The sequence below is a fragment of the Centruroides sculpturatus genome, unplaced genomic scaffold (genome assembly GCF_000671375.1).
Source record: "Centruroides sculpturatus isolate CEXI.00-Female unplaced genomic scaffold, Cexi_2.0 scaffold136, whole genome shotgun sequence".
NCBI classification, from domain to species: Eukaryota; Metazoa; Arthropoda; class Arachnida; order Scorpiones; family Buthidae; genus Centruroides; species Centruroides sculpturatus.
In genome coordinates, this window is record NW_019384534.1 from 466,971 (window position 1) to 493,616 (window position 26,646).

Sequence of the window (26,646 nt, forward strand, 5' to 3'; positions counted from 1 at the left end):
GGCTTAACAAATATTGGTGTGTTTTTTGAGTCTCATGTATTGTTCAAATGTTTATCATATCAATTAGTTACTGTTGCATGGCATGTTTTTTATTCACTTTTGCACCTGTTTGTTTTCCCTCTATTGTTTTACGCGTTTGTGCAAGTATATGACAAGTAACCAGAAAGACATTGCAAAGCCCAGACACGTGCCCGAATTGCCGACAATTCAGGACCCCTCTAATATGCACTGTGCCTTTATTGCCTCGAGCGGCTTCCACTCTCCCTGTACTAATGGAGAACGTCCTGCGAGTATTCTTTCGTCAGTTGGTTGTACACTCTGCAAATCCTCAAATGTTGCAAAAACTCTCGTTCACACCCAAGTACAGTGGGTGATCGGTCAAAGAACAGTTTGGATAGCGAACAAATCAGATAGCAAATACTTGCGCGAAAGATTTTTATGACCGGACAACAAACAATTTACTGAACAAACATAAAAAGAAGCGACAGAAAATAACGAATACCGACTGATTTTCCCTTGTCGTCGGGTAACAATTCGAAACCTTTCAGAGCGTGGGAGACGTCAGCATTGACGCTCAACACGATACCAATCAGATAGTATTCCTCCGAATTTTGAAACCCTCCCTTGTAATTCCAGCTTTTTGTTTACCTTTCTGAAAAATAATTTTTTATGGTCTTTGCGAGACTATTGGACGGACACTTGTTAAGTTTTGTGTCCGGATTTATTTACGAAAGGTGAAAGTTTAACTGTCCCATCGGATGTTCGTTAAGGTTTTAATTTTCCAACCAAATTTAATAACCAAATTTCGAACTTCATCCGGGCATTGCATTTAAATAATTTTTTTGTGAGCTAGTTGATTTCTGTTCTCTGAATTTTTGTAAGTGCTTTTCTGAACTATTTATTTACATAATAAACTGATAATATTATGGAGCCTAAAAAGAGGAGTGTCAAGAACTGTGCTCACCACAGAAACCAAGTAAGAGATAATAGCCAAGGTAAAAGTGGGCACCAAGATGTCTGATGTTGCTAGGGAGTAGGCTTGAACAGGTCTACAGTCTTAGCTATGAAAGATATATCAAGAAGTCTCAAGCTGCTAATAGAGTAATGAAAATCACATCTGAGAAATAAAGAGCATTTTAGAGCTCAGGATGGAACCTGAAACTGATCTGACAACAGAAGAACTCCAAGAACTCTGAAATGAAAAATATTAAGAAACTCAGCGAGATGTGTTTTCTTTTGAAAAGGAGGAAGACAAAAGAGGACCAGTGTCGACATCTGCTACTGAAGATCTTTTGAAGAAGTGCGAGGATGTCAGAACAACGATCATCCAAGTGGCATCCAAACCAGAATAAGGTTTATGGGGTATGAGATCTCTACAAAATTACAATACTATTAATTACTTCCGAAAAATCCTGAAGAAAAGAGAAAAGCAATTGACATTGGACAGATTCTTTAACCCCCATAAATGGAACTGCATATACAGTAGAGTGTCGATTATCCGAATCAATTGGGGACTCGGGTTGTTCGGAAGATCGGTGTTTCGGATAACCGATTATGTACGAAAAAATATAATTTATCCCATCTTGACATTTTTCTCCGTTGCGTGTCGCTTCGAATTTTCGTCGATGTTAAGCCTAACAAAGACTATTGTATCGTTAAAAATTATTTTATTTTGTACGAACAAAATATATTGAAAAATATAAAAACAATAAAAAATTATACTTCAGAAGTTAATTTAGTATCAAAAACGTAAAATACTTGAGTAGCCCAAGACATTGGCAAAGATTGCAGCACCACAGCACTGGCGAAAATTTAAAAAATTTGCCGACTGGAATTCTTTTGGATGATTGACTTTCGGATAATCGACGCTCTACTGTATATGTATTTTTACTATTACATAGTAAGAAAAGTATTTATTTTTTATTTATATGTTTATTTTTTGGAGTCTCTGGAACGAATTAATCAAATTCCCATAAAAACCTATGGTAAATCGATAATCAGTTAAAGAACAATTCAGATAACACAGTCTTGAAACAGATTGTTTGTTAACCAATCACCCACTGTACTTCTCAATAACGTTCACAATCCAGAGATTTGCTCTTTCTTACAAATCTATGGCAAGCATTTCCAATATTCTCCCTTTATACCTCAATAATTTGTATTCTGCACTGCACCTTTCCCCTTATACAGTGCAATGACAATGGCACCTGCCCTTCTCAGCATGGGCAATAGAGGTTTGTGGACTTGTCGATGACTCGTTCCCACCATATTTTAACGCTGGTGTGAGGCTCTGGACAGGTCCGAACCCTCACTAAAATTCACGTTAAAATAATTGTTTTAAAGAAAATAATATAGTAGTTAGAAATAGATTTTTTATATGAAAACGCGACGCTAACTTTTAAACAATAGAAGAATGTAAGTCCGTCGACCACTTCCGGTTAGAGATCGAATTAAACTTCGATTTTGACCTCTCCCGCGCCCCCGAAAGGTTTCGAATTGTCACCAGGTGACGAGGAGAGACCAATCGGAAAGGGAAATCAGAGAAAACGGATAAAACCCCGGAAATTCAAGGACGCGACGGCTTATTCTCCCGAAAATTCCAAGTGACGGATCTGTTGTTGTGTGTGAGTCTCGCACCCATCTTCGTCTCCATCTCCCGACCTCGGATCGACATCTTTCCATCAACAGAAGTCGACCGCATCGTCCCGGAGTCGTCGAGATGTGATGGAATGGTTCATTCGCGAACAAGGGACACTCCTTCAAAATGGGACTATCTTGGAAAGGAGAGGAAGACCCAGAGGCCGCAACCGCCGTAGAACTTCCAAGATCGCGGAAATCTTGTAAGCTTCTTTCGTGTTTAATAAACGGTTGTGTTGTTTGTAAACGAAGCATCTATCTCTGACTCAACTGCTTCCAAATGTCGCTGATTGTTACCGCTCGGCAGTCCAAACGGCAAGGGAGACGATGACGATATATATCGCCTATTATCGTTCATGGAGTTTTTTTATTCCCCCCTCGGCCCTACACTGGCACATAGTCTGTCTGCACTCGCAGCCATTCTCACCTCTTATATACTAATATTACATCCGGGACCATTCTTGCTCCAAAGTGGATCACCATTATCTTTTACATTCCTTGTGTTCTCACGTGAGTGTCACTGCCTTTTGCCTTTCTTGTATATGGCCAGAAAACATTTCGGTTATCCTTAAATACCACTTCCCATTTCTTTGCTCTTTTTCGATCTTCTTACATTTGGATTTACACTCTCTGTACTCATTCATTCTTACTCCCACCATTCAAATATCTTGGGTAAGCTTCTTTCTCCTTAAGGCTTTGACAACTTCTTCATTCTGCCATGTGGTGCCTCTTGCTCATTTTTCCGTCTTCGTGGTACTGCGCACTTCTCTCACATGCTATTTCTTGTGGCATCCCATGGATTCTCAAGTTTTCATCCAACATCTATACTCTGCTTAACACACACAGTTTCTCTACACTATACTTTTAGCTCCTTTGGGCCCTCCACTTTCGTGCATTCTAATATTTTCTTTTGCCATTTTGTCTTTTGCACTGCCGGCCGTTCCGGAATTGCATTCTTCAGCCCGACTGGGTAACGGTTGGTGCCCATTTTGCACCCTCATGTCCATTTTGATGTTTCGTCACAAATCACGAAATCGAAAGAATGTATTAGATACGAACAATCCCGTTGCAGTACCTAGTTTGATAAGGGCACTCGCCATTGTTGTTCAATATCAAAACCATAACTGCCAACATAAGCCCATGAACATCCATCACACACACACCTGTATGTGCATTCATATCGCCTAACAATACAATCCTTTCATCTGTCTTGCATTTGTTCAAAAAAGCCAGCAAAATACTCTAGAATCCATCCTTCTCTTCAATCACACCAGACTTAACCAAAATGTATGCACTTGTGAGGTTTGCCGATTGGGGGGAAGTGTCGCGACAGTCGAGCAGTCAGCACTGTCGTGTGGGAGTGAAAAAACTTACTGAGACAGGTCCTCCATCGCAAACTATTTATTAAATATAAAAATTTCGCTTTCAACTACTGTTTTACTTCGGCATAAGGCCTATTCGCAGAGTGAATCAGTTCGTAAATAAAGTTCAATCTTTTCTACGATATTCTCTCCTTTTGGCGAAGATGATGAGGAAAACGTACGCTCCGGGGCGCACAGCACAAATTGAAGGGGTGATTCTCGTAGCAGATTACCCTTGGCGAAATTTGCTGGGACGGGATGGCGAAAACTTTTTTTCGGAACGACGACCAAGTTCCCGTTGTTGAACCGCAGGAAAAGTCCAGAAGCGGAGCACACCGAACTTAGAACCAAGAACGTCACATCCTATTTTTGCGCAGTTTTTATGTTTTTTTCTGGGTCCCAGATCGAACATTCCGATAGGTCGATGTCGACTTTCCCCCATTCTCCAATTGGTCCCCCTCCTCGTTACGAATTGTAACAGGATCGGAGCCCAGATCGCGGGGACAATTTGATTCCTATCGAAGACGTTCGATCTAAGTACTCAAATTCATCCATTGTTTTAACCTGAGTAGTTCGACTTAGAAATTTTTAGATATGTCCTTATATGGACATAAAATATTCATTTTGCGTTCGACGATTTCTTTTTACAATATTATAAGAATAATAGTTATAATTATAAAATTTTTTTTTCATACGAAATTAAAACATTTTCGGTGCACGAATTTCAACCCACTTCCGGAGCCTCACACACTAATGCACAGTAACCTCATGTATCCTAAGTTTGTTCTTAACCAGACAATCCTTTGAAATCTTTTGAGTGAGGACTAACATAGAGGCTTACTCCACATTTTCCAAATTCTTTCATAGGCACACTAGAAGACGCATAAAAAATATTGTATTGATGATTGTTTAGCAATTTGCACGTGCCGAAGTAGTTTTATATTATTTGTTCAAATATATAATTGCTATACCATTTGTATTTATAAATGACTTAATGATGTTGCAAGAACCCAGCATATTAATAATTGACCGAATGACAATGATGGAAACTTTGTGAGTGTTTTCAATTTTTAAATGATTAAAAACAAGTTATTGTGGGACCAATGAGGGATGCCACTATGCCAAATAGTAAAGGATATAGCAAGTATAAGGAACAAATTGCATTAAAATGGTGCTATGCAGAAAGAATTGTATTTGTCACGTGCATCTTGCAGATGACTATTTTGATAATGAAAACGATAGTTCTAATATTCGCCGGTAGGAAAAGTAGTGCTGCAAATGGGAAACAAGTGTGCACAAAGTTTAATCAACAGATCTATATTCATTCTATGCATTAGAGCCAATCAAGGTTTTGGTGAGCCATCATAAAGGACTGGAAACAGATACCTCAGCACCAAATTTCTTCCATCGGTGAGCATTTGAACCATTTTTATTTTTATTGTCAAAACGCCCACAATCCGGAGAGCATGTGTTGCACCCCACTAATCTATTTTTTCCTCACACTCTGAAAGAGAGTCAAAAGTGTGTACTTGTCAATCAACACCAGCAAACAATGCATCATATATAAAATTCAAAACATCTGTCTTTCTTATCAGTTTCATTACATTCAGACACCAATAACTATAATTTAATAATAAAAGAGAAATTTATGTGCCCATCTTATAGTTTGAATTTAAATCTTTAAAGATTTCAGATTTGTCAAGATCCACAGAATGAGCCAAAGACAATTTTGGGCGCCCGCAGAGAAATGCAATGATTCAAAGGATTTTCTTTCCTTCGATCTCTTTCAGATCTGCAATTCTTCCACTTTCTCAGTTGGGTTTTATTACATGAAATATAAAAGGCAAGAGAATTCAAACCATGCATTAAAAGATATTTTCCAGGATATTGCAAATCATCCACACTTGCGAGTGACATGAGGATGGTGGAATTTTGTCCTCCATAAATTTCAGTTCCTCAACCCCCTCATCTGTCTCTCTCTCTCTCTCTTCATGCCTCAAAAATGAGACTCCCATCACCCGAAATCGTCTGACTCATTCTGTGGCTCCGACCAAGTTTAATTTATCCTAAGCATTGTTGTATTCTTTGACAATATACTTAAACCTCAGATAAAATCAAAATTGTATTAGACATTTTGCATATTTGTTATTAATGTCGAGGTCAAAGCATACAAATTATTAGATCAACTATAAAGAACAGACATATGGATTGGCCAAATGTGTCTAGTTTATTTTAAAAAAAAATATATTGAATATCATTTTCATAATTTCATTGCATCTCATCAAGTGATGCATCTTAAAGGTTTGCATTGGCCAAGCTCTCGTCTTTCAGAAAGTTAGTTACAAAGCTCCTTTGCAGTCTCTCAAACACTGAAGAAATTAAATCCATCGCCCTCGCAAAATTCGATATACACATTTTTAACTATCCATCCTTCTCGAAGAATTCTTAATTTTCTGTTTTATAAAATCTACAGCATATTAAATCTTTTCTATTATAATCATCAATCATTTATACTATATTGTTAAGAAATGCAACAACAAAAATTACATTTCGGGATAAGTAGAATATGTATCACTAAAATTATTACCGTGTTAGTCTTTTTTTTCTCAAATTACGCCACCTTTCTTCAATGAAACAAGAAGTTAACAATAAAAGACTTAAGATACAAAAGGATTTTATAATTTTTAATTTTAAGAAAATATTAATTATTATTCCTGTCAGTAGGAAACACATTAACGATTCGAAATATAATATAATTTATTTCAAATTTACTTAGCGTGGCCACAGAGAACGTATTCTTCCCTCGTGATAAAAAAGTACGATCCTCCGGGTTCCACCATGTTTGAATCAGGAAGAGGGACGCGGGTGGCACCCACTGCGGCATCCCAGCTCCTGCTTCCAGCATAGGCCCTTACATCGACCACGTGGGCGAACCGGGGCAGGACAGTCTGTAGGTCCCGGAGTAATCTGCAACAAATAATTTATCGTTATCGAGTTTGAACAAAATAATATCCTAGAGAAATATTTCATCGAGTTTACGTTAAAAGTTTGTTCTCTGACACAGAAATCAAAGAATGTCGTGCAGGTGCAAAAAATAAACAGAATGAAAAGCATTTGTTAACTCAAATCTAGTTACATCACAAATTTTGATGATACTTAAAAACTGTCATATATATATAAGGGAAAAACACAAGGATAAATTGATAATGCTTTCTACTTTTGATCACTGACTAATCTACAAAAGGTAAAAAATATACAATTGATATCAATGAAATTTCATTATAAATACAAGATCCTGATTGTTCCATAAGAAAAGGGTTGCATAGACATAAATAGAGTTGGTTTTCCATTGACTCGATCTCAATACCCGCTTGGATACATTCCTGTGAGAAGACAAACTGTCGCCTGTGTAACCTGAAATTTGAGTGATCAGACAAACATGAATGCATTTGACTTTTGACTTCAGTCCATTCAAGTGATTGGACAACTAAAGTCAAACGTTTGGTATTTGAAAGTCCTATGGAGAGTTTGGAGAACCATTTTGGTAAAATTCCCCAAACTTATCGTCCCACACAATAAGAAGAGTTTGCAGATCTTTACCTCGAGAAAAGGAGTGTCCAGACAGAGAACAACCAACAACCCATCTATCTGCCAATAACTAAGCAACTATAAGAATGTGATGCTCTCTCTACCAGCGGTTCCCAAAGTGTGCACCACGGCACCCTAGGGAGCTGTGACTTCCTCACAAGGACGCCATGAAATATAACATTGAATTGAAAGTGGAAGTAAAATTATGAAAATTTTATAAGATGCAACATCTAGCAGACTTGATGCAAATTATTAAATCAGTAATAAAGGTGGCACATAGAATCGCAAAATGTAAAAAGCCTCATCTCATCTCATCGCACAAAAACACATTCTACTGGCTGCTGTAGATACTGTAAACATTATGATCAGTGAGTCTACTGGGAAGCAGCTTTCAAAAGTGCCTTTGTCCAATAACACCATCAGTTGCAGAATACAGCACATAGCAAAGGACCTGCAATGTTCAGTTAATTGAAAAAATAAAAGAGAAGGAATTTGGGTTGCAGCTGGATGAGGACATATATAATAATATACTCACTTGATTTGCTATGTACAGTTTCTAGATAATAACAACATTGCAGTAAAAGTATCTCTTTTTAAATTCTTTTGTAAAAGTATCACTGCTGGTGCTAAGGCTCATGACTTGTTTGAGTTCCTTGATATTTTTATATCCAAAAATAATTTAGAGTGGAGCAAATGCATTGGTATCTGTACTTATGGTGTTCGTTCTATGTCTGGGTGTTATGGAGGAAACACTTTTTCTAAGCAAAGACCCTGATGCACTGTGGACCCATTGCGTTATTCACAAGGAAGCACTCGCATCAAATTATCTGAGTCCTACATTGAACCAGCTTAGAATATGTAGTAAATATAGTAAACTTTATAAAAACTAAGCCATTGAGGGCAAGATTTTTCAAAAAAAACCTATGTGAGGATATGGGATCCGAGCACACTTTGAGAAAGTACAAAACATTATGAGACAGGCATTGCTCTCGTGGTAATGTTTTGTCTCGTACATTTGAACTGAGACAGGAAATTTATATTTTTCTTAAAGAGGAAGACCACGAGCATGCCGAAAATTCTGTGAATGAAGATCTTTTGGTAAAACTAGCATATTTATGTGATATTTTTGAAAAGCTGAATGCTCTGAATCTCTCCCTGCAGGGGAGCAACATGCACCTTTTAAAGTCAATTGAGAAAATTTTTTTGTTTATAAAAGTTGAAATTAAAACTATGAAAAATAAAAGAAAAATAAATGAAGACAGAGGAAAAGAATGTTTCCTCTTGTGCAACAGTTTTTGACCTCCAATGGAGTTGATTTCTCTCGAAATATAAAATCTATTTTTGAAGAACCGGGTGACAAGATGTGAATTTATCACATCTTATCACCTGGTTTGTGAAATATTTTCAAAATGATAATATCAATAAATTTACATGGATTCAAGATCCATTTAATGCCAGTGCTCCATCTGAATTTACTGCAGCAGAAGAAAATCTTATTGCATTGTCTTGCGACAATACATTGAAAACAAAATTTAGCAGCATGGAATTAACCGAATTTTGGATATCAGTAAAAAATGAATATTCCTTTTGAGTGGTAAAGCTCAGAGAATCTTAATTCCATTTGCAACTTCTTATCTGTATGAAGCTGAGTTTGACGCTGTAATAAAAACTAAGGATTGCACAAAAATCAATGTGGAAAAGTTAATGAAGGTGGCTGTGTCCAGTTTGATTCCAAGATTTGAGAAAATGTGTGGTGATGAACAGGCTCATCCATCCCACCAATTATAATTAACAAAAAAATGTAATTCAACAAATTCAATTATCTTAAATACATGCTTTATTTATTTTTTACTTAATGTCCTAACTCTTTAATTTTAAAAAATATTGGCTATTTTGCTATTCCACAAACTGTACTTGTTAAAATTTGACATGGGTGCTTTGGGAAAATCTGGATTTAGCAAAGGCACAGAGAATCAAAAAAGTTTGGGAATCACTGCTCTCTACAATACATATAAACACATATAAAAACACATATAAAAACAATACTTTAATCACTGTTTACTAAAAGTTTTTTCTTGTTCTTTTTCTTGTTCATCATCCATGAATCGGCATGAGACCCTTCACAAAAAAAGCAGACTTGGAAACTTAACATGAGGTCTGCCATTCAGGCCAAATGCAAGACGACCAATGTACCAATGAGTTAAGAAGGGAAAACCTTAAGTACAAAACTTGAGAATCTTCAAATGACATTAAACAAATATGCATCGTCATTGAGAAGAAATTAAAATATTAGTCGGGCTCTCGTCATCTGTGATGGTGTAATTTTCTCTTTCTATCGATAATTTTGCGATAAACTTTGTCATCTGTGCATTTATTCACTATAACCATAGTGTGCAACTCTATCACTGGCACACACATATAAGCCACCTTGGTATTATTAAGTTGTTTACAAGAGGCTACATGTGTCAGCATTCATTAGTAGAGAACAAAGATTACATATAGAAGGAAACAATCTCTATCTAAAGGATTTTTCTATTTTTTGATTTTTGATTTGAAAAGGAAAATTTTTAAAATAGGTTTATCAATGTTCATTACCATTTATATCTGTTAAATCTGATGTATGTTGTATTTCGTGTAGAAAAATTATTTATTACAAAATTAAGAGTTTAAAAAAATATGCAATGGATGAAATGCAACTTTGAATATCTTGCTTTATATGTAACTTGAAACCTTTAAAGACTGCCATTCTCTAGGAATACAAGAAGCAATATGATGTCTCCAATAAAACATCCAAAGTTTATACAGTCGACCCCCCTATAAGATAGAGATACGTTCCATTCTTTAGGAATCCGATTTCTTACAAATCCTTCCAATCACAACCCGACACGTGTCAAGTTTACGGACTACGGCTGTTTGAAAGATTTTCTTCCATAAAATTAATCGATTCTAGACTAATCCGACTCAACATTTCCAAAATACGTATATATTTTTTGGGAATAATCCGTATAAACTACGCTATAAACAAAAAATTGTAGGATTACTTACCGAGTGTCACCATTCGACATTGCCATTGCTCAACATTGTTTTCGTCGCGGAACAGCTCAGCAAAGAGCGGCCGATTTCTAACAACTTATTTTTCTGTGAAAACTTCGTAGAACTTCGGAGACATCATTAATATAAATAATTTTAATCGCCGTTGAATAAGAAATGTTTCTTTCACAAGAAATGTATAAAATTACAGTACTGTATTAGACTTACGGTACCTAATTTACATACTGACAGACGATAGTTAGCGTAAAAATCTCCGTAGCGTGGCGCCACGCTAGACGGCGGAAATTATATATTTAATTATAACAAAGTTACAATAAGTTAATATATAATTATATATACAGTACCTAATTTATATATAATTAATATATAATTATATATACAGTACCTAATTTATATATAATTTATATAATACTGTCCAGACGATAGAAATATCTCCGTAGCGTGGCACTACGGATGGCGGGAAAGTAGTTTGGCTGCCCGATGACGTTTGAGGTAATTATAGGGAATTTTTACTGTTTTTTTACGGATACCGGTCACAATTTTTTCGTAGTTTTATAGGAATCGTAATTATAGGGGGGTCGACTGTATTCTCTAAAGATAAGACAATTTTAACGAGTTTGAATTTATCTAACTAACTGTCAACCAGGATATACCAAGAAATTATCAACATAGCATTATGATCATGCAAAATTTTTAATGGCATGATCATTTTTGGGCAGGTTTCAGAAGTCTAAATTTTATTTTTTTTAAATATATTGAATTTTTTTGCAGAAATTTAATCAACTCCCTTGCCATATTCATTATATTTGATAAATCTAACCTATACAAGTTTTTATTTTCAAATTAAAACGATTTTGAAAGGACAAGATTTTCCAATGATGATGATACTAAGATAACATGGAAGAAATATGATTATGCAAAAAAAAATTGAAAAAGGCTAAATAAAACTGTGTACTTTGGCAAAGGATAGTTTACAATTCACAATTCTTATACTGCTGATCATTTGTTCTACAAAACAGTTGTTTTTTTAATGTCTCTGTTATTTTCAAAGGTGATTTCCTATACTACTACTTTTGCATTTCTTGGGCTCTATTGAGTGTTTTTTCCTACAGTGTTTTGCCATTTTAGTTAGTATTTGTGTTACTGCTTAGATTTTGAGTCAGTTTTTCATTCTCAATAGACTAGATTTTTCATTTTCATTTTTTAGGCTTAGCTAGCTCAGTTCCTGTATTGGCTTTGCCAGGCAGAAACCCACTAGTGCCCTTTTGGTAATGTCAGGATTGACCCCTATCGACTTAGAAATTAAATGCATTATTTGGCAGGAAAATCTTGTCACCTTATCCTGGCGAGATTATAGCGACTCGGATGTCAACAAAATGATTAGAGTAGGTAAGATTCCCCCTAGTTTGACCTTGATCGATGATATCAAAAAATTCAGCATCAACAAAAATACCCTCCTGACTTACGATTACCACCCCTCCCACCAGCTTGCCGGACGTTTACTTCAAAGATCCAGGTGATCATCCCATGTTTAGGATTTACACTGACAGTTACCCAAGATGGGTGACAATGTGGGTGCCACTTTTGTAGTTTACTCCAACTTAGGCCACAAGCTCCACAATGCTTGCTTCTATCTAGGTACACACTGCTCAATACCACAGGCAGAAACTCTAGCTAATTAAGGCATAAACTTTAGCTATTTATATGAGCTTAATTCACATTAGGTATAGGAAGGACAAAAGACACTACTTACACTATCACACTCATTCTGACAGTAGGGTAGCTTTACACAGGATTGCAAAGTCTGATAGCTGCTTAAAACTCTTCCATCTCATACATCACATTCTCAGACACTTAGACAACATTACAATAGATTTCCAATGGGTCCTGGGTCATACAGAGGTTCTCGGCAACGAGACCACTGACCATCTTGCCAAACAAGCTGCAAAGTCTTCAGTCACTAGTACTTTCAGTTAAATTCCTACCTCGTACATCAACAATCACGTCAAGAAGCAAATCATTCTCTGGCAAGACAGCTGGGACCATGACGTCACTGATAGGCTCACCTATACTTTCATCCCCAAGGTTGACGCTACTGCAATTCTTCACCACTTTTACCCTAGTTTCACCCTCACTCAGCTACTTACAGGACACAGCAACTTTAAGTAATACTTGCATAGATTTAACCTTGAGGACAATCTACAATGCGACTGTGGTATTCAGAGGACCAAACACCACTTCATTTAGTTTTTTGCTGCAATAGGTACAATCATATTAGGGTTAGTTTAATGTGAGCTGCTATTCTTGAAGAGTGCAACTGGCCTTGCAACCTGCACCAACTCATCCACATGCATACAATGTTCCATTATCTACTCACATTTATATCCCTTAGTGGGACTCTTGAGAGCTCTCACTCCGTGCACATGAATGGCAATTAGCTTTGTTTCAACTGTCGGTATATAGCTGCCTTTCAACTTTGTATTTTAATTCTTATTTTCTGTCTTCTTTTTTCAGTCTAAATTCGGTTAGTCCTAGTTGTAAGCAATGTTCCCTCCAATTTTTTTTGTAGCTGAGCGGAACATATACTTCTCTGAGCAAAAAACTTTTTGCTGAGCAGATTCTGAGCATATATATAAAATCTTAAATAAAAAATGGTAAAAAGACATGGCTGGCGTTAATTACATTTAATAAATATATAAAAAAATACGACATTTTCACAAAGGTGAAAACTTTGCTTCTCTCAATCTTTCCGCCGTTTCATTTCTACACCATCAGCGATCCTTAAGACAATTCACAAAAATTTTTTGGAGACGACCTTCCTTTTAAGGCTACTGCCTCCGCAAAAAAATGTAAAATCAGGCAAAGCGTCCTCTGGTGTTCATTGCCACTGTCACAATATCACATTTTAAATAAAAAATAGTAAAAAGACATGGCCGAACAGACATGAAAGAAATGAAACGGTGGAAAGACTGACAGAAGCAAGGTTCTCACCTTTATGAAAATGTCGTATTTTTTTATATATTTATTAAATGTAATTAACGCCGGCCATGTCTTTTTACTATTTTTTTTATTTAAAATGTGATATTGTGGCAGTGGCAACGAACACCAGAGAATGATTTGCCTGATTTTACATTTTTTTGTGGAGGCAGTAGCCTTAAAAGGAAGGTCATCTCCAAAAAATTTTTGTGAATTGTCTTAAGGATCGCTGATGGTGTAGAAATGAAACAGCAGAAAGACTGACAGAAGCAAGGTTCTCACCTTTGTAAAAATGTATTTTTTTATATATTTATTAAATATAAAATCTTATTCTTTGCTATAAAAATTAAAATAATTAATATTAAGGTAGAGATTAAAATTCATTTTAAAACATACTTCCATACGAAATATTATCTTTTGTCAATGATTTAAGGTATTTAATCGAAATATACGTACCAATAATCATGTTGCAGACAGAGTGAAAAATAAACAACAATTCAAATCAGTGTGGAAGCTCGCCTGCGCAATGCACAAATTCTCGTGCGCGGCAACAATTTGAGCAGTGCGCAGCCAAGAGGGAACATTGGTTGTAAGTTAGATTAGGAGCTCTTAGCTTGGTTTCCAGTTAGGTTATGATAGGTTAGGTTAAATTAGCTTAAGGTTTGTTAGCTTTAGTTGTCTGGTTAGGTTTATCCTAGGTTATGGTAGGTTAGTTTAGTTAGTGAGTAAGTTAACGTTTAAAAAAAAATTTGGGGGTTTTGCTCAATCTGTTTGTCTTATCTAGTTTGTAGTCGTGTTTGTTTGTTTTCACACTGTCTGTCTAGCTGTTAATAGTATTGAGATTTGCGTTTGCATTCAGTTTTTTTAGTACTAAGTAGATATAAGTTTTCCTACTAATAGCCACTTGGCACTAACTTCTACACTTAGCTATTTGTGGAGGCACTCAATTATTGTGTTTGCTACACTCAGGTTTTCTTTTAGACTCTTCGGGGGACTACGACCTTGCAGCCTAAAAACTGCATGCCAACATCAAACATAGAGGGTTCTGTAACCATATGTATGCCGTTCAGAGGGATCCTACCTTTCTCTACTGTATCTCCTTTTCCTCCTTCTTTCCCTCTCCTTTTCCTTACCCTCTTTTCTGCCAGCTAAACACTTCATGTATGGCCGATGTCTTTCTTGTATGTTATTTTCAAAGAATTTATTTAATGTAGGTTTAATGGCTCTTGTAAATAGAAAACAAACATAGAAAATTGTCTAACCTTGTTGCAAATCCATTTAATTCTGTGTTATTCCCAGTCAAAAGTAAATGACTTAATGCTTCCTTTGCCACATTCTCGTCGAGTCCACTTATGGCCTGTTTGATCATATTGGGCAGGTTCATTTCTGCATACATAATTTCTGGTGCAAGGTACAGCTCTGAACCCATTTCCAATTTTTGAAGTTGAGAATTTCTGTTGATATAAATGTAAAACCATCAATTGCAAATATCATAATTATAATTAATAATAATATAAATATAAATAAAAAATATTCTTAATAAATTTCTAATTGAAAAGTTAATTAGTTAGAATGATCAAACGTATAAAAATCCATATTAAAAAATAAATCATGTTCATAGCAAGAAGTGAAATTTCTAAATTGCTTCGACAATGATTATTTATTTTTAACTTAAAAAACAATTTCGAAATAACCAAATGGTTAGGCTGTGTACACATTAGGCATTTTTAAACGTGCATTTTAAAAAACCAAGAGTTCTGCATACGTATACATACTCAAACGCGCGTTGATAGATTTTTGTTAGAATGCGCGTTTCGCGGGTGTCAGCCGCGCGCTTTGAGATATATGTGCTGCCATGTTGTTGTACATTCGATTGCACATGTTCAGGTAGAGTGGACATACATTGGCTGAAATGGAGAATGATCATTTCGATACTGATCTATTTATTGATGAAATCTAAAAAAGACCAGCCATCGTCAAATGATTTTATAGATATTCTAAAAGAATTTAAAAATTTGGGTTCATATTGTCTTAGTTTTGGGTACAACGTCACAAACATTCCATGTGTCAGTCTATCTCATAATATTGGGTTCACCTAAAATTCTCTTTGCCTCTGCCATCGTCTTCTATAGCGACGATGGAGGAGGCACATACAAGCAATTACTTTCACGCCCATTTCCAAACCGAGCCAGTGCTCACACTCCACCAAACAGTCGTCGAATGCCGAGCTAACGCGCGGTGTGTATGCTGCTAATGCACGTTTAATGCAACGCAAAACGCCTAATGTGTACACAGCCTTAGGTTAACTTTTACTCTTTAGAACATGCAAAGACAATCCGTATTTAAATAAGTAAATATATATTTATTTATTTATTTATTTACAACTGATTTATTACACATCTATAAATTTTCCCAATGTATGTATTACTCTAATATTTCTGACACTCCTGATGATTGAGAATAACCTTACTGGTGTGGTTACTAAGTTAAGACTTGTTAAAAATTATTTGAGAAGTTTCTTGCGAATGTGCAGATTATACTTAAAATTGCCAGATCCGATAAAGAAGAAAAGAATGAGAAAAATTGATAGAGGAAGTTGTCAACAATAAACTGCAAGATTTTCTGTATTCTATAGTCTCTATCCAAGTTTTAAGTGAGTAAAAGTTTTACAACACAAACATAGAAAAGAACCTAAAATATCTCCAGTAACAAACATTAATGTAAGAAAGAATACAACAAACATTTTTGATCTGTAAACAAGATCTGCATCAGCTTCTACAGATGTTCCAAATTGGAATGCAAAACAGAACACAACATATTTCACATATTCCAAATACAGTAGTGTCGTTTATCCGAAACGTCAGTTATCCAAAAGAATTCCAGTTGGCAAATTTAAATTTTCGCTAGTGCTGTGGCACTGCAATCTTTGGCTATGTCTTGGGCTACTCAAATATTTTACGTTTCTGATAGTTCTGAAGTATAATTTTTTATTGTTTTTATATTTTTCAATATATTTATTTTGTTTGTACAAAATAAAGAAATAATTTTTAACGATACAATAGTCACGATTATTATTTTAAAAAGTTTACGTTAGGATTAACATCGACGAAAATTCAACGCGAAGCGACACGCAACGNCCTATTTTGACATATTAAAAAATTGCATTTTTGTCTTAACGTAATAAAAATATTTTTATTCAACATTCACCATCAGTGCATGCTGAAAGTCAACATTTGCCTGTGTAAGTGAGAAATAATGATATTTAGCAAATATTTCGTACATACACGAAATGACTGTGTGAATGCTGACATTCACCGGAGAATGTTGACATTCGCCAGATATCAGTCATTCACAGAACATATATATATATATATAAAACAAGGAAACAATATTTTAATGCCAAAAAGAAACTGAAGAGAAGAGACACCTTTATAATTTATGGAACAGTGATAAATGAAAATGCTAAAATCTTATTAGAATTAAATTCACAAAAACAGAAGAAATGCTCCAAAGTAAAACTGTCTTCACATTTTGCTGGGTACTTCTTGTGATCATAAGAAAGTATAATGGTAGATTTATATAGTTTTACTTTAGTTTGGTTTCTTCTATTTATGCATTTTAATTACATTTATCATCCTGGATTTTTTATTAACTTTATATTTTTTTTATCATGCAATCACCAGTGAAGCACTTTATAATGGTTTCATATATTACACTGTGTAACTTTGTTGCATTTCCAAAGAGTACAAAAACGTTTTATTTTGGAGCACTTTTTCTATTTTTGTGAATTTTTGTTAATAAGGATACAATGTGATAAATATAAATAATCTTATTATAAATTTTACAATAAAGTTTTACAAAACTAAAATTTATATAAAACTCACAGTATTTAAGAAACCTTTTAATTTGATTACTTGGGCGAGATAGTTAGAAATCGAAGTTCCGCCAACTTGACAGTGCTGTGTTCTTAAAATTCAATAAAAATATATGCATTCATATAACATACATAAATATTATAAAATAATAAGACAGTACATGTGTGTCAAATCAGGATTGTCATAGAAAGATTACCGTGTGGCCAAGACATTTTCTTTTTATCTTTGAAATTAATGCACATCCTGTTTTTTTCCATCCTTGAAAATTTCAAGAGCTTTTAAGTCTCTAATATGGTCAATATGTTGGGATCATCTCATTATTTTACATTTATGTATGTTATGCGAGTGCAAATATTTCTATTGAATTTTAAATAATATTTGTAAAGTATTGTATAATACTTTACAAATATCATTAATACCCAGACACTAATTTATAAAATATTTATATTTTTATATATTTGAACATATTTGAAATACATCATATTCAGTCTTGCATTCAATTGGAACATTTAAGACTTTATGCAGATCTTGTTATGGATCAAAAAAGTTTGCTGTATTCTTTCTTATATTAAAGTTTGTTAATTTATTATTTAGAGCTTTTAATCATATTATTTTTACTTTAAATTATTAATGGAAAAAATTGCTTTGGAATTCTAATAGCCTTCTGGAATGAATAAAATTTGAAGTATGAGGCACCACTGTAATAAAATTTTATTACCTTGTGCATCGAACAAATATATTCTGTTTTTTTGTCACTTTCCTCTTCTCTTCTGCAGCAATGTTATATGAAAGAAAACACGATGCTTTCACTCTCTTATCGTCTAGACTTGCAGCATTCACCTAAAGTAATAAATACATTAAGTAATAATTTGTATTACTGTATTTTAATTAATAGTAAAACATAATTTTGATATACAAGTATGACTTTAAAATTAAAACACATTAAAGACTTTGACTTACTAGTTCTAAATAATTCTCCTAAGCTTATTTCTAGAATACTCTTTCTGTTTAAGAATTATATAAATACTGTATTTCTAAATTTAAATATTCTTATTTGCATTTTCTAATTAATAAATTATTATGTAAGCTGTAAAATCTGTTTTGCATTGTCTTGTAATTTGATATTAACATATTTTCTTCTTAACTGAATATAATTTCTTAATTTTATTAACTAATACCAAATTTAAAACTTTGAATTTGTAATTCTGTATTTAAATATGATTATATTTATTATTGGATTTTAGTTTTACAATCAATTTAAAAAATTTTTCAAACTAAATGTTTCCAAATTTAGACTTTTAGTTTTATTTTTTTTATTTAAAAAGTATTGATAATTTAGTTTTATTGATTATTAAAATTGGCTGTTAATCAGAATCTAATAATCAGCTGTATTTATTTTGCCAGCTTTTGTAAAAATAATCTTTCAAAGTATTTTTAATGGAAAGCAGAACAAGTATCTCAGTCTTAACAAGAAAAAATTCTTACTAAATAAAAAATAAAAAATAAAACTATGAACCTAGATCTATAGATTGAGATTATATATGTTACTGTGAAAGACCAAAATTAGAGAATGTCAATATTCTCTGGTGTCGACACATACAAAATACATCGGTGAAAGACCGAATATTTGGTTGTATTATTATACATTCGAACAATCGCCGGTGTATGTCGACAAGCACAGATAAGCTTTGGTGGAGATCGAAATGACACCCGAGAAGCTGATGTCAACAGAGAGGCGATAGTCTGTCGCCAAATTCTTCACCATTTCCTTCTGCTCAAATTGGTAATACTGTATGAATACAATTCCCTGTGTCGACCGTGTCTGTACAGAGACCCGAAATGTGTTGGCAGTTGTTGTTGGAATAGAAAATTCCGACTTTTATAAATTAGCAAAAAAAAAATGGTACCCTCAAACAGCTTTATACCCGTAACCAGTTCGTAATTTTAAAGAAAAGTTACTTTCGTTAGATGAGATTTTTTTCTCAAGAAATATCGCCGAGAGAAGCAGCTGCAGCTAATTCAAAAAGTGGAGGGCAAGGCTATACACGCTGTCATTGCAAAAAAGAAGTGTTCCACAAATAAATGCAGTTGTAAAACAAGGGACTCTTGTGCAATTTAAAGTGTCATAACAGTCCAAGTTGTTGCAATAAATAAGATTGTAAATGTTAATCACATAATTTATGTGTAAGTTTATTATTGTATTATTTTCTTTAATGATTTAGAATGTACTGTTCATTTTAGGTTCAACAATTTATTTACATTGCTGTTACTTAAGCTGTCTCCTATTTTGACATATTAAAAAATTGCATTTTTGTCTTAACGTAATAAAAATATTTTTATTCAACATTCACCATCAGTGCATGCTGAAAGTCAACATTTGCCTGTGTAAGTGAGAAATAATGATATTTAGCAAATATTTCGTACATACACGAAATGACTGTGTGAATGCTGACATTCACCGGAGAATGTTGACATTCGCCAGATATCAGTCATTCACAGAACATATATATATATATATAAAACAAGGAAACAATATTTTAATGCCAAAAAGAAACTGAAGAGAAGAGACACCTTTATAATTTATGGAACAGTGATAAATGAAAATGCTAAAATCTTATTAGAATTAAATTCACAAAAACAGAAGAAATGCTCCAAAGTAAAACTGTCTTCACATTTTGCTGGGTACTTCTTGTGATCATAAGAAAGTATAATGGTAGATTTATATAGTTTTACTTTAGTTTGGTTTCTTCTATTTATGCATTTTAATTACATTTATCATCCTGGATTTTTTATTAACTTTATATTTTTTTTATCATGCAATCACCAGTGAAGCACTTTATAACGGTTTCATATATTACACTGTGTAACTTTGTTGCATTTCCAAAGAGTACAAAAACGTTTTATTTTGGAGCACTTTTTCTATTTTTGTGAATTTTTGTTAATAAGGATACAATGTGATAAATATAAATAATCTTATTATAAATTTTACAATAAAGTTTTACAAAACTAAAATTTATATAAAACTCACAGTATTTAAGAAACCTTTTAATTTGATTACTTGGGCGAGATAGTTAGAAATCGAAGTTCCGCCAACTTGACAGTGCTGTGTTCTTTCAGACAGAACATTGTTATTGACAATTACGCTGACAACGGTGTTGGATGCACCACTATCTACCACTAAACAGGTTTCGGTTCCAATTAACAATGCAATACATAAGGCTTTATTTACAAAGCAGATCCTGTAAGAAGAAAAATGTTATATTAATAAAGAATACATAGAATTATATTTTTAAAAGCATCTGATAAACTGTAGTTATTACTTCTTTACCAAATTATCATTATTTAGTAAAGATCCACCTTATTGTTCAGTAGATAAACAAGTCTCGGTGATTTGTGGTAATGCTAAATTAAGCCGAAGTGACATAATTTGATTGAGATTTTGAAAAATTTTCACTTTATAAATGTATAAAGTATGCTGTACAATAGAATTCTGTGTAAATAATTTTGCATGGCATTGACTAACTCTAGATTTCTTAAGTTTATTTTTGTTTTTTCACAAGACAAGATTTTATCTATCAGAAATGTTAACTACCAAAATATTCATATCTTGGGATTTTGAAAACCCTTGTAGTTGACAGTGTGTCCAATAAAGTAAGCTATCTTAGCTCACCTCCTGCACTTGCTTACTTTAATAGAGACTATTCCTTCATCCTTTCTTCCAACACACTATTAAATGTGCCTTAAGTAATTGAAAAAATGAAAAAATTTATTACATAAAACTTGCAAAACTATTTCTTTAAACACTAAATTTAAGTATAAATCTGAAAGTAATGTGGTTAATTATTTCTGCCTTCATTATTATATTTAATTTTAAGCTTTAATTTATTGTACACCTAAATACAGAAATAATAAATTATGTATTTTTTTACCTTGAAGCTTGCATCGTTTCAAATATAAATTTGATTAAATTCTTCTGTACATCAAAATCTGCATTAAATGGCAAACAAAATATAAAAGATACATTTGGTTTTCGAATTTCTTCCAGTGATTTAAAGTAATCGAATATATGATACAAATAATGTTCTAAAATATTAAAGTCTGCATTGCCAATAAGAGAATCTAATGGACTAAATAATTTGCAATTAGGAAACTTATTTTGAAAGTAATGATGTAAATCTGCCCATAAAGAAAATTCGGTTGATATATTATACGAAGTAGGATTAATTTCCTTATCATTTACAATTTTTGAAGTAGACGGTTTATCGTCATTATTAAAAGGAATTACGTCATCTTGATCCACACCAATTCTGAAATCTTTGTATCGGTTACAAATAAGGCAAAATTGACGTTCCTTATGAAACGAGGATAATTCAGTTTTATTACACACATTTCGATAAATGCAGTCTTTCGAATGATTTTTTGAAATACTACCGATAATCACTGATGGATGGCGCTGAATTAGAAACGTCGATGTTACAAACCAAGTCACTTTGCTGCCGATGTCTATAGAAATTTTTCTTTCATATTTTTCCAGACATTCTTTTGTACAAGTTTTAAATTTGCAATATTCACAAACTGGAAGTTCACAGTCTTCTCTGAAACCCTGACAAACGTTCCATAGTCTTTTACACCGAGAGTGATAATTGTCATTTTCTGTCGGCTGTTTTATGTAGTCTGCAAATGATAAGCCAGACACGTTAACCAATTCCAACCATTTCTGATACCTGGAATATAAAATGTAAAATTATAGCAATTGTATGAAGGATACTACATAAATGTTAGTTTAATCAGTAAGTAGTACTAAGAACAACAAAATTTGTTAAGATATATTTATCTAAAGTTTCAAATTTATTTAATCACTGATATAATTATTAATATAAATTATGAAGCACTTCAATCTATGGTTTGTCAAGATCTCTCAGGTTCCTTTAAGGCAGTTTTATATAGACAATGTTTCAAGAGGAATGAGAAAAATTTACCATAACTGCTATTAATTTATCACACTCACTATCAAAAAAATACTGCAATTTTCAGTGATAAAGTGATGAAAATTTGTCTAATTCATTCTCTCTTACATCAAAACTGGTTGGATATAATCATAGCAACAGACAAGTACAGCCTCATTCATAATAAGAGAGAAATTAATCTCACTATCTTCAAATGAAGAATAATAAACAGCAAATTGTTACTTTCTGAGCAACACTAAGCAAGACAAACTACTGTCTTCTTCCTTATGACTTTCTTCAATATAATGATAGTGACACTAAAAGTGTTAGCATTAAGAAATAGTCTAAAAAATTTCATCAACAGATCACCATATCAGTTACTTATTCTATTATATTGCCTTGCAAGTGTCAAGATATGATAAATTTTCATGCAGCAATATCTGTAGCAACAAACTATTGCTGCTTTTCCCTCAAAAATACAATTTGCTATTTATCAAACAAACTGCTAATTATCATCAGCAGTTCATTTGGTTAAATTTAAGTACAGTAGACCCCCTATAAAACAGGTTTATATAATATGGATTCGTATATTGCAATCGTATTCGTATAAACACACTAAAAGAAACTCGTATAATACAGTAAAACGTCATCGCCGACTTGTGTTGCAACAGGATTGGTCGAATCTAGACCAATAGCAGATATTGCACAAACCATTGAGTTTAAACAAGCAGCGGACCTACTAAAAACCATTTATTATTTAATAGCCATAAAAATTATATTTATATTAATGATGTCTCCAAAGTTCAGTGAATTTTTCACAGAAAAATAACTTATCAGAAAACACGCATCCACCATTCGATGCACCGCTCCATGACGAAAACAAGCTTAAGCAATGGCGTCGTCGAACGGCGCACACTCGGTAAGTAATCCTACAATTTTTTGTTTATAGCATAGTTTATATGGATTAAAATTATACGTGTTTTGGAAATGTTGAGTCAAATTAGTCTAGAATCAATTAATTTTATGGAAGAAAATCTTTCAAATGGCCGTAGTCCCTAAACTGCACACGTTCTGGGCTGTGATTGGCTCATGTATTTAAGTGATCGTAAAACACAAATTCATATAAAAACGAACGTATTTACCGTATTATAGAGGGGTCTACTGTATATTAAGTTTGTTGTTTTTTATATATACAATCCCTGTTTATTTTGAATTGCAAATCATCATTGCAAATTATGTGAAATTGCCTTTAAAACTCAGTTTCAGGGGATCATATATATATACACATATACGTGTGTGTGTGTGTGTGTGTGTGTGTGCGCGCGTGTGTAAATACTTTATACATATTATAAACTCTAAAGAAACTGAAATATCTTGGCAAACCACAGATGGAAGCAATTATTTGAAAAGAGGCATTGTGTTTTGTGGATTTTAGATACGAATAATTAAGAACAGTCAACAGAAGATCAAAATTAGTTGAGACAGGACTGAATTACAGGAAATCCTGATTAATTTGAGCTCTGATAGTTTGAAATCCCATTAGTTTGTAACTGTACTATTTGTCCCAGACAGGGATATAGAGATTTACACATTAATTAAGGAATTCGATAAGGTTAGTTTGAAATATGGCTACTTCAAAATTCAAAGTGAAAATTCTGTCTGAACTGTGATACATGTATGTTAACTTATTCATTTACATTAAAGTGCTTCCATGCCATAAGAGAACAATAGACCAAGAACAACTCAAATCAGGTCAATATAGCTTTGCTTTTACAATAATGCATTTTTGAGTGTCACCTTACCCATGGACAAACCTTTTTTTCCTCTTATCTCATAAAATATGGCTGATTTTTGGGATTGCGAAATTGGGCTGCAAGTAGCAGATATTAATAGGACTAGGCTACTACATTTGGGCAACTTTTAAAATAATTTGTTTTTTTTTTTTATTTTTAAATTATAAATTGTAACAGGGAGTGGAAATCAACTGTCTTTCAACATTTCCTAATGTGTATAAAATATATAAATTTGGGCTACATTCAGAGGAAATTTTTTATGAAATTTATCTGGCAATCTGTGAGGTTCTCACTGGACACATGTGACAAGACAACATTTTGCTGTTTACTTGCAGTTTGTTTATATTATTATTGTTAATTATTAACAAAAATAGTGTTCTGCATACATAGTCATATTCCATTTGCTTAATAAATTACGTGGCATTTGGCATATTGTACAGAAAGATGTGAATCTTGGATAATTTGAAACTGATAATTTAAAGTCATGATTATTTTATCCTTGAATTTCAAACTAATGAGGATTTCCCGTATCTTGTGTAGATCAAAATGTTGTAGAATAGAAGGAAGTGACAGATTATGAAGATGCAAACAGCTGAGGTAGGAATGTTTGATCATATAACATTATAAATCAGGAAAAGTTTGATGATTACATCATGTTATGTAAGAAGAGATGAATAACAGTTAATAAAGAGAATTATAAAGTTTGATATGAGATTTAAGAAAGAGAAATAAGTCAAGTATACTAGTTGCTAAGAATACATTTGTATAATAAAAGTAAAAATATGACATCAAAAAAAATATATATAATATATATTTGTTATTTATTATTATTTGTTGTTTCCTAATTGATCTAAGTTACATTTATATTTTCTTAAGGGTTGTATGTTTTTATTTCAATTACATTACCATTAATACACACGTCAGGAACTTATCCAGGAACTTAGTGCTTAAAATGTACAGGCCTACAGCATTACAATGTGTTTAATTTTTGGGAATGTGCAATAGATTATTGTACAGTGAGATCCACAGATTGTTTGTGATTCCAGGATCAATCAACAGACACGTTGCCCAGTAAAATGGCTTTGATAAAGCTATATTAAAACCATTATACCAGAAAACATGCCCAGTGAATGACAGGAACCAAGGCAAGGAAGGATGCTAAATATCATGTTTCTTTTAAGTGATTTAAGGTAAGATGTGAACTCCAAATGAGAATCACCCGAATTACAGACCCCCCTGTAAAAGCAAAAAACTCAATGGAACTGTACCCATTCATACAACCCTTGCAAGATATTCACTTCCAACAGTCAGTTTTTACCACAAACTGGTACAACGCCTATTCTCCACACTCTACATCGGTCGAGGTCACTTGCAGAAACCAATGCTCCACATGCAGTCGCATACTTCAGTGCTTGCTATCACTTGTATCTCAGCAACCGCATGTTTTAGAAGGTGCGGGCAAGACCCCACATCCCCTAAAACTACATAACACGAAGTACTTCACAAACAGTCAAGTGGAACAAATAGTTAAATGCGATAGTCTCAGTGGAGCAACGCAGCTCCCAATGGGAAAGGGTCACACATGATTATGGTTTCTATGGGTATGGTCTACAGTTCTGATACAGTCTCAACCACCTCATTCAAAAGGTGTAATTGTAAACAGTTATTCATTATTGTCAGTCTTAGGTAATGTATAGAACCATTATATATGAGAAAAGCTCTGTCATTTATCGAAATGTATTTAGCATACTGAACCCAAATCATGAAATTCTTGTTACTATGGCAACAGAAGTGGACTCCAACGAAGGATTCAAAATGTCATACTTACCATAAGTAATTGGATTTCACCACATTTCTTAATCTTTTCGACGTTTGCGGCAGTCTACACAGATCACGGATGGAGCAATACAAAAAAATTTCGATCAACAATTCGTTGGGTAAATCTAACAAATTCTTATCATCGTTCATTTGGATTGGACTTTTAATATGACAACAAATGTAACAGTGTTGCCAGATTTGACAATTTAAATCGTCTGCTTTCTTTAAAAAAAATTATGGATGAAAATATTCTGATTTAAAAAATCCTATGCGGTAGTATTATATCTTACCATTATTTTTAATTATTTAAAGATAAAAATTAAATATTTTCGTTATTTTCTTTTTAGAAAGAAAAATAATAATAATTAGATTATCATCACATCTATTCTCGGAATCTTTAAAATACTGAAATGTTGCCAGTCGCAATAAAAATACTTTATTCAAATATTGTTGCTAATAAAGAAAGTATATTTGAATATTAAAGTTCGTATTCTTAATTTTTTATTTAAATATTTTATATAAAATAATTTTATACGTTACCTCTTGGCCAAAATTTTTTTTCCTTTGAACTTTTTTATATTCAATTACGTATTAATAAATC

At 33.3% G+C, this 26,646-nt stretch overlaps 1 protein-coding gene across 1 annotated transcript; it reads right to left on the reverse strand.

Moving 5' to 3' along the window:
- Positions 1-4,511: 4,511 nt before the first annotated feature.
- Positions 4,512-26,362, reverse strand: LOC111623130. Its single transcript, XM_023365614.1, has 6 exons — positions 26,056-26,362; positions 21,418-22,212; positions 20,517-20,727; positions 18,207-18,328; positions 14,876-15,067; positions 4,512-6,965 (listed from the first exon to the last, which is right to left on the reverse strand). The coding sequence occupies exons 1-6, from the start codon at positions 26,193-26,195 to the stop codon at positions 6,767-6,769; spliced, it is 1,659 nt and encodes a 552-aa protein (XP_023221382.1). The 5' UTR covers positions 26,196-26,362; the 3' UTR covers positions 4,512-6,766.
- Between the last annotated feature and the right edge of the window lie 284 nt (positions 26,363-26,646).

Coding starts and splice junctions, on each gene's coding strand:
- LOC111623130 (XM_023365614.1), bottom strand. CDS start 26,195: ATGAACGATGATAAGAATTTGTTAGATTTACCCAACGAATTGTTGATC. Junction 20,728..21,417: donor GAAACGATGCAAGCTTCAAG/GTAAAAAAATAC, acceptor TTCTTCTTACAG/GATCTGCTTTGTAAATAAAG. Junction 18,329..20,516: donor TAAAAGGTTTCTTAAATACT/GTGAGTTTTATA, acceptor TTATTACTTTAG/GTGAATGCTGCAAGTCTAGA.